Raw genomic sequence first — 18,294 nt, forward strand, 5'->3', positions numbered from 1 at the left:
AAACTAAATATGACAATTTATAATATCTCATTCTGTATTTAATTATTTACATAAAATATTATATGAGTTTTTTTATTATTTCTAATTATAAAATTGATTTAATATTCTAATAAGAGCATTGTAACATAAGCCGGGATACCTGTCCTAACGTAGGCCGACAGCCCAATCCAATATATGGCCCGGTAAAGCCTTCCATCCATGCCAATCGCGTGTATATATATATACTTTGTTTGATGTGACTTGGATTGGGAGGACCCTGCCATTAATGACGAGGCACGTGGCTCCGACTACAAGTCGTGCAACGCGCATCCCACGGCTCGAGACACACCATGTGGCCACACGACCCCGAGCCAAAATGTGGCACCATCAAACCCACTCCTGAAGCATCTCCCCGACCACGAAGTATGACGCCGATTGGGCAACGACGTGCGGAAGGTTGTACCTCCGTGAAGAATTCGTGCGTGTATGGCCAAGGGGGGACGTGGGTCCCGATGATAGAATGGACCCCACCGCACCGCGTGGCCATCGCCCGATCGCTCCTTAATCCAATCCGTAATTAGAACAGGCGTAGGGTTAGCTGCTAAGACAGAGACCGGTAAAGCCGTTGGGGTGGTATCATAACGCATGGGGATCGGAGATTAAGGAGGCTAACGTCGATTGGATGCATGAGGGGAGTTGGGGTGTCCTAAAAGCGTGGGGTGTGGTGGACCATTCGGCCTCTTTTTAGTGGGCGTGGTCTTGCGCTTTGGGGACCTCAGCGCGTGAGCCGAGGGACCATTGGATCAGTGGTTATCCTCCTTTTTGTCGTCGAGGCCCTACTGCTCATCGCACTCCAACGCTAGCTCGCCAAAATGCAGTATGGGCGGAAGTAGCATTGCAACAAACAGCTTGCGGGCAACATGGAAGTGTCAATATTTAGTTGGCATTGCAAAGACTTCCATCGTCATCTTTAATGAAATATATTATCTGCAAGCCAAACAAGCCATGACTCAGAGTGACCGGTTGTCGCGATTCGGTAGTTGAAGCATAGTATCGTGAGTTAAAGCTGAAACCATCAATCATCATCGCGGCAATTATCACACGAATCACCTTTGAATCAAAGGTGTGGAACAAAAAATATGACATATATATATATATAATTAATGCGTTAGTCTCCCATGCCACTGTAACATGCGTAGGTGCTATCACTAGGCTCCATTAAAGAGAGAGAGAGAGAGAGAGAAGCATCAAAGATGGGAAGATCCAATTAACAAGACGACCCGGGATCTGGATGTCTCACGAGGCTTGTCTTCTTCTCACCGGAAACTGGCCGCCGCCCTCCCCCTCCCCAACTTTACCCTACACATCAAGCCATGGCCCCAATGCAAGACAAAAGCCAAATAAACTACAGCCCTTTGTGTAGTATCTCATGGCTATTCGTGCCATATGAAGGCAACATAAGAGGGAAATATTCACTGGTGGGAAAAGTATAGAAATGCTACTACATCCACACCACACCATTGTTTCTTGTAGACATTGCTTTCCAGTATAAAGTGACCTAGCAATGGCTAGTTGGAGACCCAACCAAAAAGAATATGGTACTGGAGATATCAACTGGAGGATTAAATCTTCCTTGGACATAGTGGCAGTGTTGATTACCTAGTCAACAAGCTAAGGAATAACCTGATCTATACTCAACTTATTGATTGAGACAAAGAAGAGGTGAGACCTTGCCTACTGTGTAGACAGTGGAAGAGGTCATGTGTTCATATGTAGGGTGAGAGAACTCCCACATAACATAGTCACATACCTTATACGTTACATCTCAAAATAAAAGCTCTTCCCGGACGAGTACTACATATTCTTTTGGTCTGTGCAAACTTGCTGCCAGAGACTTCACATGAGCAACAAGAGGCCCACGGAGGGGCAGAAGTAGAGTGTACGAGGAGCAGCGGCAGATTGTGTGCATCCCTGTGACTCTTGAAGAGGTCACCATGGATGCAAGCTTGCCTTCTGTTTGGAGTTCCCATGAGGTCAGCCACTCTCTCTCTGTGCCTAACATGTTTTGAGACATGGGTTCTCTTTATTTTATGGATCAGTCCTTCTGAAATGGGATTTAGTAAGTGTTCATGGGGTTGCCTTGACATGGCCACCGGACCGGCGACGGAGGAGGTGCGATCTGCTGGCGGCTGGTCGAGCGGCTACAAGGGGTTCCCTTTGTCGTAGAACGCGCGAGTAGCCGCTGTTGCAGTGCTGTTTCGTGAGCTTTGACGGAGAGTGGAGTTTGGTGCTCAAGTGTTCGACCGATTGACCCCTAACTAGCAAACTACGAATCCCAAAACCTGTTAGAATTATGCTGGCATTAGCCGTGTGATGCCAACCGGTGAGTGAAACATTGACCTCGATCATCATTAGCCCGTGGCCTCTCTCTGCAGGAAAGATTCTTCCTATAGAACTATTCTATGTGGATGATGTGAACCTGTCGAACACCGTAGCTTTAGATATGTTGCCTGGTACAAGAAGTTGGTGCGAAGTCCCTTGTCATAGACCAAAATCCATGTTCTGCAATAGTTGCTTTGATTCATGAAAGTTTTCTTCTTTCAGCGGATATCTGTTCACATCACCCAACGAATGGATTTTGCTTGTTGGGTGATGATGAAGTCGAAGCATCAGATTAGAAAAGACCTCCACTGAGTCATTCTCTGCCATCTCTTCTGCTGAATCTTCTTACCGTACTTTCTTTGGTCAAACAGATCATGGAGGACCTCAAGCACAAGCTTCTGCTTGCCACCATGGAACTGGAAACGCAGCGGGCCAATGCCAAGGAAGAGATGAGAAAGAGAGAGGAAGATATCGGTCACTTGATCCACCTCCTTCAGGTGATCACCAGAGAAAGAGATGCAGCAAGGAATCAGCTGCAGCTTCTGCTCGACAGCATCACGCGGCCTCACACCGCGGAGCTCTCTCCGATGCTATCCGGCACTCTCCAAGAGGCAGCAACGGCATCCGATAGCCTCTCAGGAACTCCCACCCATCGTTCCTATGGCGCGTCCCCTGTTGCTTCTCCAGAACTGTCGAGCATGAAGATGGCCGATCCTTCCAACATGCCGAAGAACAATGGGGAAGCACTGAGAGCGAAGGAAGCTTCTGCGGTAATCGACGGCCTTGTCATAAAGAAACCACTGCCGGAGAAAGGGAAGCTGTTGCAGGCCGTTCTGGAAGCAGGTCCTACGCTGCAGACGCTTCTCTTGGCAGGGCCACTCCCTCGGTGGCGCAACCCTCCGCCACCCCAGCCATTTCAAGTACCCCCGGTGGGTGTCAGTGCCCACAAAGCTTCGTCACCCAACCCGAGAATCGCACCTGCCGTCGGCTTGTGCACGATCAAGAGACCACTGACCTCGCCATGCATGAGCAACTACGGCAACCTGGTGCTGAAGAGACAGAAGACTCGGTTCACCGGGGGGTACTGCACGATGTGAAGGAGACGGTCTTCTTCCGATTAGGAATTCTGTATCTTGACATGTTCATAATGCATGTAAATAGCACGAGTTATTACAGGTGAATCGAGTCGTGCTGTAAAGCTGCCCTGTTCTTTCATGGATCTCAGACTGCGGTTTGAGGGAGGAAAAGCTGCTGTGTGTGATTGCCACCACCTTCACGATTAAGGGCTGGATCGGAAGTGTCCTTTAAAGCAGCTTCTCGGCCTCATTCTTGTTCTTTTCTGCCTGCTTTCCCTTTTGCTTCAACACGCCTTTAGGCTCTTTTAGCTCCACGTCCTCCGTTGTTGAACTCCTTTTTGAGGGACCATGGCGGATGTAATCATTATGCAGCTCCCCAGCAGAAGGTGAACTATTCTTCTTTTTTTTATGTATTTATTGTAAATATACTTAAAGACGAAGAAGAAGAAGAAGAAGAAGAAGAAGGTGTACGCAGCATCTTTGCATCACTCCTATGGCGTGTCATATGACACACAACTCACGTAAAATAAAAGAAGACAAAGATAACTTGCTGCATTTTACGTAGAACCAAAACGCGCAGAGAGGCACGATAGGATGTGCACGTATATCGCAGGGCCTCATGGATGGCATGCATGCTCTCAAGGCACAGCACCGGCACCACCACCGTCTTCGGAGACGACGACGACACCTTCTTCTCAACTACGTGTCTCTACTTCTTGCATGCGTCCGCCACGCAAAGCATCTTCTTGTCGGAGAGCGAGTTGGCGTTGACTGCGTCAGAAGTCAACGCGAGGAATGACATCCAAATAACTGCTCGGTTGATTCCTGATGAAACAGCCGTTGATTGTTGCGTAACAAAAGATACACAACCCGAATACGAACACGCACACACAAACACGATTGTGAACGACTCTAATAGATTCCTGACAACCATAAAAGGAGCTCTTATTTAAGGTTCTACACGGGATAACGAAGTAGCTAAAAGGTGAGAGACAGAAACAAACAGGGGAACACGCAGCAGGAGGCCATATTCCTGACAAACACTACACAGATCAAGCAGTAACTTTTGGTGCCCATCCGGCAATCACGTGCTCCTCCTTTGCAGGCTTCGTCTTCACAAACGACTCCCGGTCGAAGAGCAGCTGCAGAAATGTCATTACCACAATCAATTGATACGACAAGCTTCTGATGTCTCATCAACAGTGTTAACAATATCAATTAAGTTCGATCTTATCAACCAGAGATCAAACAGCAGTTGTAGGTAAGTATAACCCCTTAAAGGAGCCTCTTCTAACCATGTTATCACTCACCTAAGCTTTCTTCTTTTGTTATCAACCTAATGTATCATCAATTTTCCATGGCTATGTGGAACAACACATGAGGGTCGAGTGATCTAAGATATGAACCATGGATCTCTTTTGCCATCCAGCAATTAGAAATGACCAAAAGAAAAGTGTACACCCCGTAGATGAATGGTACCATGATATTTTGGGTTCAAGGTTGTGGTGAGGTACTCTTCCGGCAGTAGAGCTAACAAAAATAGTGTTTAATGTGCATTTAAATTAAACAAATGAACTGGCTATTCACGCATTTGAAATTTAAATGCCATGAGAATAATAACAGGGCTTAAATTTCAAAAGAAAGATGTGATCAAATAATCAAGTTACGGTGCAATCTTCCCAAGTTGCACCTTCCCAAGTGAAACTATACGGTTGCCTGTGCATCAGCTACCAACTTGACATAATTATTCTACGTAACATGCTAGTCTCCGTGAATACTAATTTATTGTAGAAGATGCTTCAGAGAAAACCATTTTCCAATCAAGGAGGTAAGAAAACCAAAGCAACTTATCGACTGGTAGACTCCCCAAGCAACAAACACAAAGGCCTTGCAGTTCCCCATAAATCCTTCGAAATGTTCATCTTACAAAAATTGCTTGACTACTATAGAACACTAATAAGCCGAAAGAATCTAAGGCTTAGTCACACTAGAAATTCAATCTATAAAGATGCTAAAAAAGAGACACAAAGGTGAAGATTCTATAATCCAGTGTAGAAGAGAGAATAGCTTAAAATAGGGTGTAAATTGACTGATTAAATGCAAAATATCGGAGAAGCGAACCACACAAGATGAATCCCAACTCAAAATGGTTACCTTCTACTTTAGCACAACAGTATATGCAGAAAATGTCACATTCGAAACTGCAAAAAGAACACCTCAACGTAGACGGCAAACTTAAATTGTACCTTAATGTAAGCATGAACATAGGTAAGATTCTCTGGAACCTTCCATCCTTTGAAATGATCAAGCACAATTACGAGATGGTACAACTTAGGTGCCAAGCTCAAGTCCACAGCTGATACGTTCTCGCCATTGACATATGGGCCCTGCCAACAAAACATATTATCCATGATTTGAAGAATTAGAGACAAATATAATTGAATGAGATCTTAATGTGGAAATACATCTCCCAGGAAGAACCAACTTCAATTCAACAAACTGGATAGAAAATTTTCATCGTAGATGCACATAGATATGTAGAAGCCTAGCAAACATTGAAGGCTCTCTTTCTACTCACATGCTGTTTCAGATGCTCATCCAATGCATGTAGCTCATCAAGAAGAGCTTGTTCCGACCCATCATTAGCATCCTTACTTTTCAAGAACTTTATGAAAGAGGAAAATATTTTTGATCCCCTGAATGAGAATAATCAACAAAAATTTAACAACTGTAATAATAGAATAGTTACTAAAAAGACCTATTTTCTGAAACAACTAGCATCACAAATGTTGCACACACACCATAAGGAAAAGAAGTTACATAACCACTTGCATAATTTTGAACATAAAAAACATAATGAAATTACCACAAAACAGACTAAAATCCTTGGAGGTTAAAAGTGGATTCATTTTTAAAACGAAAGAATGGGAACACCATCATGTAAGTTACTATCAATGTTGACTTTATTTTTGCAGTCAATACGTAAAGGAACCATATAAATTAATTACCCAACAATTCCTTCTTTTTTTTTATCTGTCTAGGATTCCACAGAAACTTATATAGCAGGCATCTGAAAGTGAAGAATTTCATGCTCGTCTTACATCCTAAAATTTACCCCTTTGGTCTCTTCTTTCCATTACTCTTTAATAATCCTAAGGTTTGTCTATATTCTTCATCCACTGACTCTGAAACCTCTCCAATTCAAATCTGCCAAAGATCTGAATGGAACTGAACCAGCCAACTGAAAGATTAAAAACGAAGTTCAAATCATCTGTACTTAAATACTCGATAGAACTTGGTCGTCCAAAACCAAGTCCCACAGAGATCGGTATCCTAAGGGATATCAAGGACAAAATAGTGAAGATGCTATGACTACTCCTTGTTCTGCAGATTGACCAGGGAATAAAGATCTTTAGTAAGAGCTCCCCTTCCTTATGGCAGGAGGTCTAGTCAATTTTCTCCACTTAGATCAGGTTCATTATCCATGGAAAACAAGGGAAAACATTGTGCTCTGAATCAAAAGTCGTTCCAATAAAGTATAAGAAGACAAATAAAAAAATGCAACTCTGAATCAAAGGCCGTTCTAATAAAGTATAAATAAAAATTGCAGCTTTAGGCTTAGACTGATGAGAATTCCCGAGGAGTACAAACGAAAGGTTCAGATAATGCGAGGTAAAAGACATCGATCTGAATCAAGCCATTGAAATAAAGTATAAGAAGCCAAATAAAAATTGCAGCTTTTGGCTTACACTGATGAGTACTCCGGAGGAGTGACGAGAGAAGGGTTCGGATATTTCTCCTCTAAGAATTGGGTGATCACATCGGAGTCGGGAACCCACTTTCCGTCATCCAACTTCAGCACCGGCACCTTACCCTCCGGGCTTATTTCCAAGAACCTAAGACGACATCACAGATGAACCACGGATACCTTCCAAGACACAACACAAAAACCCTAGTTTTAATAGAAAGCACGAACAATTTACCAATCCGGCTTGCTGTTGACGTCCAACAACTTTATATCGTAGGGAATCTTCTTCTCCTCCAGCGTCAGAAGAACCCTCTGGCTAAAAGGGCCTATTTTTTCCGTCGGATAAAAAAAAAAGCGGTGAGCCGACGGTAGAAGGGCGCGACGAAAGAGAGGCTAAGAGAGGGGAGAAAGAGTTTACAGTCGCCGAGGGAGTCAGGATCGCCGACGGCGGCCTTGACGCAGACCTCGACGGGCTTCTCGGCGGCCATTACGGTGAGCGGATGAAGCAGCAGCGCGAGGGTCGCAGGTACGGATCACCGCGATCCGGAGACTTCGATGGCTATTTATTTAGGAATTCGGTTGTGGTGTTCCTGCGGAACACATTGGGCGAGTGAAATCACCACACCGATGGGCTATCGAAAGGAAGACGATCAACAGAAATCTCTTTTCTTACCAGCGGGATCTGTCCACGATAAAAATAACTGCATCGTATTGGACAAACTAGTGGCCCCGGATGGAGACCTCCAATCACAAAGCAGGTAGTGATTAATTGTCGGAGAAGTGAAACTAAATTGAGGGATGCGACAGGAATCCAAAGAAAGCACGCGAAAAACGTGGGTCGATCTGCGCCACGTGAAATGAAATCTAAACAACAATTCTTTGGACCCACCCTAAGATATCCCGTCCTACATTATTAATCATCATTGGTAAATTACAAAGGATTGGTGAATGCTGAGACAAAAAATATTTAGGAGAAGGTGGCATGCTTTAATCCAATGATTTTTGTCAAAACTTGTAAGTTTATATATTACCCTTGTGATTCTGTCAAAATTGGTCAAACCCCATCCAACCAGAGAATTCAGTGTAAAGATTAAGCAGAGAGTCCGGTTCTACAGCGCATGCTAAGATAACTCAGATAAATCTCCTTAGTACAAATGGATGGCACGAAGCCATACAGCCGTAACGTAAGTACGACATACATTAGCTGGGATTCTTCCTAGTAGAGTACGTACAGTAGCGAAAAGTAGTCGAAGGCAGCAATTGAGGTTTAATCACGAGGCAAACCCGATTCAGATGGCATATATTCTATCGATCTCGGAATCAGAGAGCTCAGAGTTGTGATGCCACGAGCTCGAGGCGCTCCTCCTCATGGATTTCTCCCTCTTCCTTATTGATCGGGTCCGCTTTGATTTCACCACATAGAAGGTCATGGTGCCGAGAACACCAGCCATTATCACACCACCTATCAGTGTCACGAGAATGGCAGCCCACTGGAAATGGCGACCCACAACAATGTATGATGAGGCAATGAAGGCAACAGTAGTGCAGACGGAGGCTAACCACATCAACTTGTTGATGATCTCCACCACTCGCCGCTCCGCCTTGGTTTCTCCCCGGACAAGAGTTATCTGAACCACCACCACGGCCAGCGACGTGAACAGTGCGATGGCATTGAAGATGAAGAATACCTTGAAAGACCCCTTCTGCACGACTACTGCCACTCCGGTGTCTTGGGTTCCACCAGGCACTGTAAAAATGGCCGCGAATGCCACCGTCGCAAAGAGCACGGCAACCACAGTAACGGAATTAGTGGCATTGTTAATGCCCTCTCTGTGAAGTTTTCTGAGCTCCTTGGCAATCCCATGGACGTTTTTGTTTGTTTTCCTTGTCTGCTCAAGCTGTATGTGAACATCCTGTTTTATCTCGGTCACAGTCTTCCGCAGCTCATCTCGTGGCTGATTCAGTTCATTGGCCCTACATGCTCCACAACGAGATAAGCACTCCTTGATATCAGCAGACTCTTCAGAAAGAGGTAGACCTTCGACAATGTCAAAAGCAGTTTTATGATCTCTCGTCAATGCATTCACATTTGTGTCTGGGAGGAGCAGTAGAAGATTTACAATCTGCAACAAACGAGAAGGGTTTGAAATGTGTGAAAGAACGCAATGTACTTGCTTATGAAGTAGTTGATTATCTGTACTAGAAACGATGCTCATAGTGCTTTTAACAGACGTATCAACAAATCTCTCAATAAGACAAGACTGCAGAGACAACTAAATTAAGGTCACGTACATGTAATAAGAAGAATAATTAATTACTTGAGAATTTTCCATACCGATAACTGCTCGACTAATCACGATTTCCCCAAGGAAGATAAAAGTTTTTCATAAAACTCACTAGCAGGTTAAGTACATGATGTATATAAATAATTGACAGGAAGTAATTGAGAAAAAATGGACAGTTTTCTTCAACAAGTCTTAAGAGTGTTGGTCGCCATCCGAGTATTTGGCCCAGGAGAGGCATCAAGAAGGATCCACGTTGCTCTTGTTCAGGTTACACCCATATCTAAATTACAAAAGCTTCCCAAAAATATTTGACCATTGCTACCACATAGTTCACATCAAGTTTTACTTCTACGTCAATGCTACCTCATAGTTCATATCAATTTGTGCTTCTATGGTCATTTGCTACCACATGGTTCACATCAAATAGATGCTAATTTTCACCAACTGGTCTTGTTCTGATGATCGGTTCTCTCCATTTTAAAGAGGTTCTGGGTTGGAATCCTTGTGGAGGTGGTCCCTGACCTAAGTCTCTTTTATCAATTTTACGGAACAGGATGGACCAATGGAATATCAAGTTATACTAGCTAATAGGCAAATAAAATAAAACTTCAAACTACACTGCCTTTAAAATGCCTTGAGAGTTACGATAAGACAAGAAAGTGCATGTGCCAAACACACATGCAAACTTGCACAAGCAGGTAGCAGAAACATAGGCACACAAACATATACATGCATTCACACACACATAATAGGCACACATACAGCACATAAACTAGCAATTTAATGCTGATTAATCCACTGTCTCAAGATTTTGTCACCCTGACTCACTGACTGCTTCCTACAGGTTTTGAAGAAAAGGCAATTTTCTGTAGAGTTCGTAGTCAGGAGGTAAACCTACTACAAATGTCCTATAAAGGTCCTATTTCATTCCTTTAGAAATGCCACAGGAGGGGTTACTCCATCACAAGTCAAAGGAAACAGCTGTCAAAATAAGGAAATAACCAATGAAGCCAATCCAAGAAAACTCAAACAAGCACAGAAGAAAAGAACCAACATATGCATTCACATAATAATTCAGAGAGCAACTCAATGCAAACGCAACCAAAAAAGCGCACCACAAGGTAGTACCTCTGCACGTTTTTTTCTTGTTGCAACATGTAATGCCGTGTTCCCTGCTCGGTCCGGTAGCATCACTATAGCTGGATCAGCATCCACAAGGGCTTTAACAACTTCAGAACTAGTTCCCTTCACTGCCATGTGCAAAGCAGTTTGACCCTTCTTATCAGTCCTTCTGGCAAGCTGTGGATCCTTCCCAAGCAATGCTTTTACTATTTCGACATATCCCTGTCGTGCAGCAAAGTGCAGAGCATTTTTTCCATTGTTTTTTGATAACTCGATTAAGCTAGCATCCTGTTCTAGCAAGAGATTCACAACTTCTGTATGTCCTCTTGTTGCTGCAGTTATAAGGGGAGTTGCATTTGATTGACCAAAAGTTTTGATGAGAGTTGGGTCATGATCCAAAAGTATCTGTACAATTGCTGCAAATCAGGTATTAGTTAGATCTGCTAATGTAATGAACAGAAACTGAGAGAAAAACCAACAAGTGTAGAGTGATAAGAAAATAGCATGTGACAGCACTATCTTTGCATGGGAACAACTGAAAGTAACAAAGATATTATAGAAATTAGGAAACCAAATATTACACAAGTCATATGTTCATGGAGACTTAGAAGAATACCAAAGTATCTTAATGGAAAACAGAAACATAAATGTATCCGTAAAACAGTGACAAACAAAGAACAATCGACTTAAATGCTGATGTCGAGTTGAACTACTCGGGCAAGGACCTTCAAAATTATTTAGATCATTGTGCGATACATGTTTCAGGTGTTGCACCATCTTGAGAATACGATAGAACCAATTGCTCCAGTGAAGTTACAAATGCACTCCAATTTAAATTGTTAACAAGTCTCCACATATCAGAAACCAATGAAGGGCTTATCACCAGCAAACCACACAATAACATCAAAATGTCATTCACATGACACCAAAACAATTGTGCTTCTCCTAAAAGCTTTCCTGTTAGTAATTTTCTTGAACAGTCTTAAACAGTTGAGCATGAATCTTTCCGAGTTTCAGAAGCAACTGATACGAGTTGACCTCCCTCAACCCATGAAGAAAAAACCTTTTGAAGTACACGAAGGTGATTCTTTCCAACACATCCCTTTCCATAAAGCACATCCTTAAGAGTTCAGACTGTAAGCACTAAAGACTCATGTAAAGATGAAGAGAATATTTGTCATCTGTCAGTGTTCAGTAGAATTTCCTTCCTACATACTTTCTAAATATCAGTTGTTTAGAGGGTTGTCTCTTTGTACCCAAAAAATTGCAAGAAGAAACAGCTTTACCAAACCTAGGGCTGCACGATAACAGCATAATCGAACAAGATTTAGTATGGAAAGCACGCCTCACCTTGGTGTCCTTGTCTAGCAGCGACATGGAGAACATCGAATCCGGATCTATTCTTCCTGGTGAGGCTCTCCCGATCGGAGTACTTGAGCAGCTCGACGACCACATCAAGAAACCCCTTCTCGGCCGCGGTGAACAGCGGCGTCTCCTCCACCTCGTTGACGTCGTTCACCACGGCCGCCCGTATCTCCGCCAAATCGGCGTCGAAATCCGCCCCCATCGCCGTCCCGGTCATCTGGGCGTCGATCTCGCCGAGGATCTGACGCACGGCCGCGAGGTCGCCGCGCTGCGCGGCGAGGTGGAGCTCCGTGTCGTTGTGCCGCCCGGTCACCTGCTTCACGTACTTCTTCTTGCCCAACGAGTCCATCCGCTTGCCGGAGTTGGAAAGCACCAGCGACGGCGACGCCGCCTGGTCCATCCGCTTGCCGGAGTTCGACAGCACCAGTGCGGGCGTGGCGGGCGCCGACACCGAGGGGGACGCCGCGGCTTCCCGGTCCATCCGCTTCCCGGAGAGCGACAGAGACAGTGCCCGGATGGGCGACGAAGACCGATGGCTAGGGCTTCCGCAGGCCAACCCCGATTCGAGGTCCCTCTCCCCTCCTTCGTCGAGAAACAGACAAATCAAGATCCGAATAAGGGCAGGGTAATAAACGAACGGAGATTGCGAGAGGCACCTTTGTCGGTTTGAGGCGCCATCATCGTCGTCGACGCCGTCCTCCTCCTCCTCCTCCTCCTCCGGCCTTCTCCTCGCCAGCACTAACGGGCGGAACCCACGCCAAGGAAAACCGGCATGGCGAACGTTTCCTAGCTAACCACCTTACGCGATAGAGTAAAGTGGCGAAGGGAGGGGTGGCGACGCGTATAATTATGGAGTTCAATTTTGTCGCTACAAAACGAACCGAGCGTCTCGCCCACCCGGTCGAACACCCTCCCTCCTCGCCCCGAGAGAGTAAGACTCACGAGGGCCCCACTGTTTCGTCCACTCGGAGAACAAGTCAAGTCGACGCGGCACTGGACAGTAAAATAACATCTAGTTCTCCACGGACTACCGAGGCTTCTATTGGAAAAATAGATGGGATCCACCCACGGCCTGTTCTTTCGCGCTGGGTACGGTTCTGGGTATGTATCTGTTCGCCGCCTAAGTATATGATCGCCGCCGAACGTTCCACATGGCCGCCTCAGGTGCATGCACTTGGCGTCGGGCTCGTATTGCTACGACGAAGGCACCCTCGGCGTCATAAGACGAAGCCCACGTGCTAAGCATATCTTAATTAAGGTAATGCAATTGGCTTAATATAAATTAAGCTGCCGTACCAAATCATTTACCCCTATTTCCAAATTATTTATTCCTAGAAAAAGAGGTAAAGTCACGACTTAAAGAACAAATCAGATGGATCGCATGTCATCTAATATTTGGCATTTGTTTTTTGTTGGTTCACTTTGAGTCTCAAAGTACGTGGAAACACAGTTTACATGACATGATCCAAGTCAACGGAGTTATAGAAATTAAGCGAAGAAATAGAAAGATAGAAATTGTAGAAGAAACTATGAAATGTATAAGATATAATTGTCTAATACATTTTGATAGTGAGTTCTTGACAGCCATTTATACACACTCAGTAGGGAAGTTATACACATTCAGCATGGAGGATTTTTCTTAACTGCTGAGAGATTTCCTCAACTGCCTTGAGAAAATCTTATCTGCTTCTCAACTGCTGAGAGATTTCCTCAACTGCCTTGAGGAAATCTTATCTGCTTATCATGCCCCCGCAAGATTGAGCTTCCATCAAGGATGTCGATCTTGGACCGATGAGATGAAAATAGTTTACGGGCGAGAGCCTTTGTGAGTGAGTCGGCTAGTTGATCTGCTGTATGTACATGAGAAACTCGGAGTTGATGTTTGGCAACTTGATCTCGCACAAAATGGAAGTCGATGGCTATGTGTTTCATGCGGGAATGGAACACTGGATTGGCACATAAATAAGTAGCTCCAATATTATCACAATATATTGTAGGAATAACCGTGGAGTTGACGTTGAGTTCCTTGAGCAAATTTGTGACCCAATTGAGTTCAGCAGCGGCGGTGGCGACGGCACGGTATTCAGCTTTAGTTGTAGATCGTGCAACCGTCTTTTGTTTTTTAGAACTCCAACTGATTGGAGTAGCTCCAAGGAAGACAATGTATCCGGACGTAGATGTTCTATCATCAAAGTTCCCTGCCCAATCAGCATCAGCAAAGGCATGGAGATGGAGTGAAGTATTTTTGCGAAGAAAAATGCCATGATTAAGAGTCCTTTTAAGATACCGCAAAATTCGTTTGACCGCAGACCAATGCGTAGTAGATGGTCGATGCATGAATTGCGATAACTTATTGACGGCAAATGAAATATCTGGACGGGTGAGAGCCAAGTACTGTAAGGAGCCAAGGACTTGTCGATACTGAGTCGAATCTGTAGCAGGACTTCCATCACATAATTTAAGTGATTCACTGGTAGAGAGAGGAGTTGTAACCTCTTTCGCATCCTACATGTTTGCCTTTGATAATAAATCTTGAATATACTTTCTTTGTGATAGGAAGAGACCTGAAGAAGTAAATGTTGCTTCCACTCCCAGAAAGTAGCTTAAAGTTCCTAGATCTTTGAGGGAGAATCGATCGGCCAAGTGCTTTAGAAATGCCTGAGTCTTCAAAGGATCATTTCCTGTGACAATAATATCATCCACATATACTAAAAGATATATTATGCTTCCATTGTGCTGGCAAATGAATAACGAGGTATCAGACTTTGAATTGATGAAGCCAATTGAAGTCAAAAACGAGCCAAGCTCGTTATACCACGCCCTTGGAGCTTGACGAAGTCCATAAATAGCTTTTTGAAGTTTGCAGACATGCCTTGGATATTGAGGATGAACAAAACCAGGAGGTTGTTGCATAAAGACATCTTCAGTAAGTGACCCCTGTAAAAAGGCATTGTTAACATCCAATTGTCGTATGTGCCAGCCCTTTGAGATAGCCAAACTCAGGATAAGACGGATTGTTGTGGGTTTAACAACGGGACTAAATGTCTCTGTGAAGTCGACACCAGGTCGTTGATGAAACCCTTTGGCGACTAGACGTGCTTTGTATCTGGCAATGGATCCGTCTGGGTTCCGCTTAATTCGAAAGACCCATTTACACCCGATGATATTTTGTATATGATGAAAGGGTACTAAAGTCCATGTAGAGTTATGGAGGAGAGCATCATATTCGTCACACATGGCTTTACGCCAGTGAGAAGATTTTTGAGCCTGAGTGATTATAGTGGGTTCACTTGCCTCAGTGGAGGAATTTGTTATAGCATGTAAGTCAAGGACTTGACGTGGTTTGAAAATACCACTTTTGGAGCGTGTTGTCATTGGATGTCTAGGGGGGGTGGAAGTGGTAGATTGTGTTGGTGGTATAGCCGAGGGCGAGTCACTGTCATGGACCGGGTCAACCGTCGGCACAACAATGTCACTAGATCTAGGAGAAGGTAAAGCCAGTGGCAATGTTACCGAGGGTATGACTTCATTAATAGGAGAAACTTGTGAGGAAGGGAGTGGAGGAATAGAGGGAGTGAGAAGCTGTTGAACTGGAGTAATAGTAGTATGTGAATCTTGAGAGTAAGGACTGGACGGTGTCATTGGAGGTTCGTGTGATGAGATCGGAGGGATATTCCAGTGATGTATGTTTATTGGAGTAGTTTGCATGGTAGGATTATTTTGAAAAGGAAAGACAGACTCCTCAAAGATAACATGACGTGATATAAAGACCTTTTTAGTTTGGGGTTCATAGCATCGAAAAGCATTATGTTCAAGAGAGTAGCCTATAAAAGTGCAAGGCTTAGATCGTGGTGTTAGCTTATGTGACGCATAGGGACGGAGCCATGGATAATATAAACAGCCAAAAACTCTGAGTTTATGAAGGTTTGGAAGTTTGTGGAATAATTTTTCAAATGGTGACTGGTATTGTAAGACTGGAGTGAGCATACGATTAATGAGATAAACTGCAGTTTGAAAAGCTACTGACCAAAAAGATGGTGGCATGGATGCTTGATGTAGAAGGGAGAGACCAGTTTCAACGATATGCCGATGTTTGCGTTCGGCAGAACTAACCAATTGGGGAGTATGTGGGGGTGACTTGAGGTGTTGTATACCACAAGCAGAGAGACAGGATGTGAGGGCTTGATATTCGCCTCCACCATCAGAGTAAACTGTTTTAATGGAAGATTGAAAAAAATTCTCGACCAACTTTCGAAAGTTGGTAAATACAGTAGAAACATCAGACTTATGATGGAGAGGATATAACCATGTGTACTTAGTAAAATAATCTACAAAAATGACATAAAAACGAAACTTGTCAAAAGAAGGAATTGGGGTAGGGCCCCACATGTCGGTATAAATGATTTCAAACGGTTTAGAGCAAGAAATGGAGGTTGTCCCAAAAGGCAGTTTATGACTTTTATTGCAAAGACAAGCATCACAATGATTAATAGTGCTATTGATTTTCAAGGTAGAAAGAGAATAACGAGAAAGTAATTTTTGCTGAATAAAAGGGGAGGGATGACCAAGACAACGATGCCATACATCAACCGGAGCTGCGATTGAGGAGTGAGCAGTAGGAAGGGTAATTTGTGAAGTGGATGGCCACTCATAAATGTTGTCTTTGTTCTGGCCCTGGACCAAGGATGCCCCCGTGCTCAAATCCTTGACAAGAAAAAAGTTAGGAAAGAATTCAATTGATGTATTATTTTGTTTACAGAATTGAGAAACGGAAATGAGGTTTCTTTTAATGTTAGGTGCACATAAAACATCATCGAGTGTAAAGGTTGTGGTAAGTGAACTAAGCGTTAAGGAACCAGAATGAGTAATAGGAATTCTTTTACCGTCACCGATGATGATATCTTCATTTCCGTCATAGTTGTTGTGGATGGACAAGTTTTGAAGATTAGAGGTGATGTGATGAGAGGCGCCCGAATCCACAATCCAATTAGGTTGAGTAGGAGTTGGAATAGCCATGAAATTCGCCTGAGGCCACTGTGATGGAGTAGGGAGTCTGGGACGAGACCGACAGACTTTCGCGGAGTGTCCAACTTTATCACATAGTTGGCAAACAACTCGTTGGCGGCCTGTGAAGTCAGGACGCGACGGCTGAGTATTATGAAAGTTACCACCTTGATATGGGTAAGGAGGGTTTGGTCTGGGCCCCATAAGGCTAGGAGGCAGCTTAGCCAAATCGTTGTTGACGTGCTTATTGTACTGGTTGCTCTTCCTCTTGGATTTTTGATTGACCTGAGCTGTAATAGGTGGTCCGGGCAACTTATCATCACGCTTCAAGTACGTCTCATAGTCGATCAACTTATCATAAAGTTCTTCGAATGATATTGGTGAGTCACGTGCCCGAAGTGCTGCTGTCAGTTCTTTGTACTCGCCTCCTAAGCCATTGAGGGTATGGATTAGGACTTCTTCATCGCTGAGAGAATGACCTATTAAAGCTAAATCATCGATAATAACTTTGATATTTTGTAGATAATCAGCAATAGTACTTCCCTCTTGTTTCATTTTCATCAGATTGGAGAGAAGTCCGAGCATGCGAGTACGCGAGCGATTTGCCAAAGTTGTTTGTAATTTGCACCATGCTTCTGCAGCAGTCGTACATGAGGATATCAGCGGGGCAATGAATCCAGCAACGGAAGCTTGAATAGCTTGGAGGATGAGGCGATCTTGACGTAACCATAGTTGGTGGGCTGGATTTGGCACTGGATTGGGTTCGCTTGGGATGTTGATCATTTCAGGTGGACACTGGAGAGATCCATCAACGTAACCTAAGAGATCATAGCCAAATAAAAGATTAGAAAGTTGTGCCCGTCAAGATGCGTAGTTGCCGCCTTTGGATAATTTGAAGGGAATGAGTGCTGCAGCATTGATGGTGATAAGACTTTGAGAAGTGCTCAGAGTCCCTGCAGAAATAGGGACAGGAATATCGGAAGAGAAAAATGAAGACATCTCAGATATTTTGTGGCGGGTCAAGTGATCTTTATAGAAGATGTAAAGATATAGGAGGAGAAAAGCAGATCGATGCGCTGCAGAGTAGGCTGCAGCTTGCAGCGATTTCTGCAGCGATGCTGGAGAAATCTGCAAGGTTGGAGATAGTTGCAGTAATGCAGTATTGGAGTTTGGTGGCCAGAAGAGCAGCGGAGTTTTCAGCGGAAGACTTCGGTTGGCAAGGGAGTAGCAGCCGGCGGTAGAAACAAAAGCTGTGACTGTGCTTCCTTTAGGATCTGATATTAGCAGTCGCAAGTGCTGCAGTAGGCTGCAGCGAATGGCTACGGCTAAGGGG

The 18,294-nt window shown here is 44.1% G+C and overlaps 3 protein-coding genes across 5 annotated transcripts; 1 reads left to right on the forward strand and 2 right to left on the reverse strand.

Moving 5' to 3' along the window:
• The first annotated feature begins 1,824 nt into the window (after positions 1–1,824).
• Positions 1,825–3,576, forward strand: LOC135653405 (uncharacterized). Of its 3 annotated transcripts, none has more exons than XM_065175349.1 (3): positions 1,875–2,012; positions 2,104–2,362; positions 2,733–3,576. In XM_065175349.1, the coding sequence occupies exon 3, from the start codon at positions 2,736–2,738 to the stop codon at positions 3,456–3,458; it is 723 nt and encodes a 240-aa protein (XP_065031421.1). In that variant the 5' UTR covers positions 1,875–2,012; positions 2,104–2,362; positions 2,733–2,735; the 3' UTR covers positions 3,459–3,576. The 3 variants fall into 3 exon arrangements, with proteins under 3 accessions (XP_065031419.1, XP_065031421.1, XP_065031420.1); XM_065175348.1 differs by having other exon boundaries at positions 1,877–2,012; positions 2,100–2,362; XM_065175347.1 differs by lacking the exon at positions 2,104–2,362 and having other exon boundaries at positions 1,825–2,012.
• A 761-nt stretch (positions 3,577–4,337) lies between these two features.
• Positions 4,338–7,762, reverse strand: LOC135653406 (probable glutathione S-transferase DHAR1, cytosolic). Its single transcript, XM_065175351.1, has 6 exons — positions 7,604–7,762; positions 7,421–7,511; positions 7,187–7,333; positions 6,016–6,133; positions 5,684–5,824; positions 4,338–4,579 (listed from the first exon to the last, which is right to left on the reverse strand). Exons 1-6 carry the CDS (start codon positions 7,671–7,673, stop codon positions 4,490–4,492), a joined length of 657 nt encoding a protein of 218 aa, XP_065031423.1. The 5' UTR covers positions 7,674–7,762; the 3' UTR covers positions 4,338–4,489.
• Positions 7,763–8,253: 491 nt separating this feature from the next.
• LOC135653115 (ankyrin repeat-containing protein ITN1-like) lies at positions 8,254–12,772 on the reverse strand. Its single transcript, XM_065174613.1, has 4 exons — positions 12,614–12,772; positions 11,943–12,539; positions 10,599–11,008; positions 8,254–9,308 (listed from the first exon to the last, which is right to left on the reverse strand). The coding sequence occupies exons 1-4, from the start codon at positions 12,636–12,638 to the stop codon at positions 8,475–8,477; spliced, it is 1,866 nt and encodes a 621-aa protein (XP_065030685.1). The 5' UTR covers positions 12,639–12,772; the 3' UTR covers positions 8,254–8,474.
• Positions 12,773–18,294: the final 5,522 nt, after the last annotated feature.

This window comes from Musa acuminata, chromosome BXJ3-11 (assembly GCF_036884655.1).
Source record: "Musa acuminata AAA Group cultivar baxijiao chromosome BXJ3-11, Cavendish_Baxijiao_AAA, whole genome shotgun sequence".
NCBI classification, from domain to species: domain Eukaryota; kingdom Viridiplantae; phylum Streptophyta; class Magnoliopsida; order Zingiberales; family Musaceae; genus Musa; species Musa acuminata.

Excerpts from the sequence above, each read along its gene's own strand:
- LOC135653405 (XM_065175347.1), top strand. The coding sequence starts at position 1,974 with ATGGATGCAAGCTTGCCTTCTGTTTGGAGTTCCCATGAG. Across the intron at positions 2,013-2,732 it reads CTGTTTGGAGTTCCCATGAG|ATCATGGAGGACCTCAAGCA; the intron begins GTCAGCCACTCT and ends TTGGTCAAACAG.
- LOC135653406 (XM_065175351.1), bottom strand. The coding sequence starts at position 7,673 with ATGGCCGCCGAGAAGCCCGTCGAGGTCTGCGTCAAGGCCGCCGTCGGC. Across the intron at positions 6,134-7,186 it reads CCTCCGGAGTACTCATCAGT|GGGATCAAAAATATTTTCCT; the intron begins GTAAGCCAAAAG and ends ATTCTCATTCAG. Across the intron at positions 5,825-6,015 it reads ATGAGCATCTGAAACAGCAT|GGCCCATATGTCAATGGCGA; the intron begins GTGAGTAGAAAG and ends TTTTGTTGGCAG.
- LOC135653115 (XM_065174613.1), bottom strand. The coding sequence starts at position 12,638 with ATGATGGCGCCTCAAACCGACAAAG. Across the intron at positions 12,540-12,613 it reads GGCGCCTCAAACCGACAAAG|GAGGGGAGAGGGACCTCGAA; the intron begins GTGCCTCTCGCA and ends TTCTCGACGAAG. Across the intron at positions 9,309-10,598 it reads CAAGAAAAAAACGTGCAGAG|ATTGTAAATCTTCTACTGCT; the intron begins GTACTACCTTGT and ends CGTTTGTTGCAG.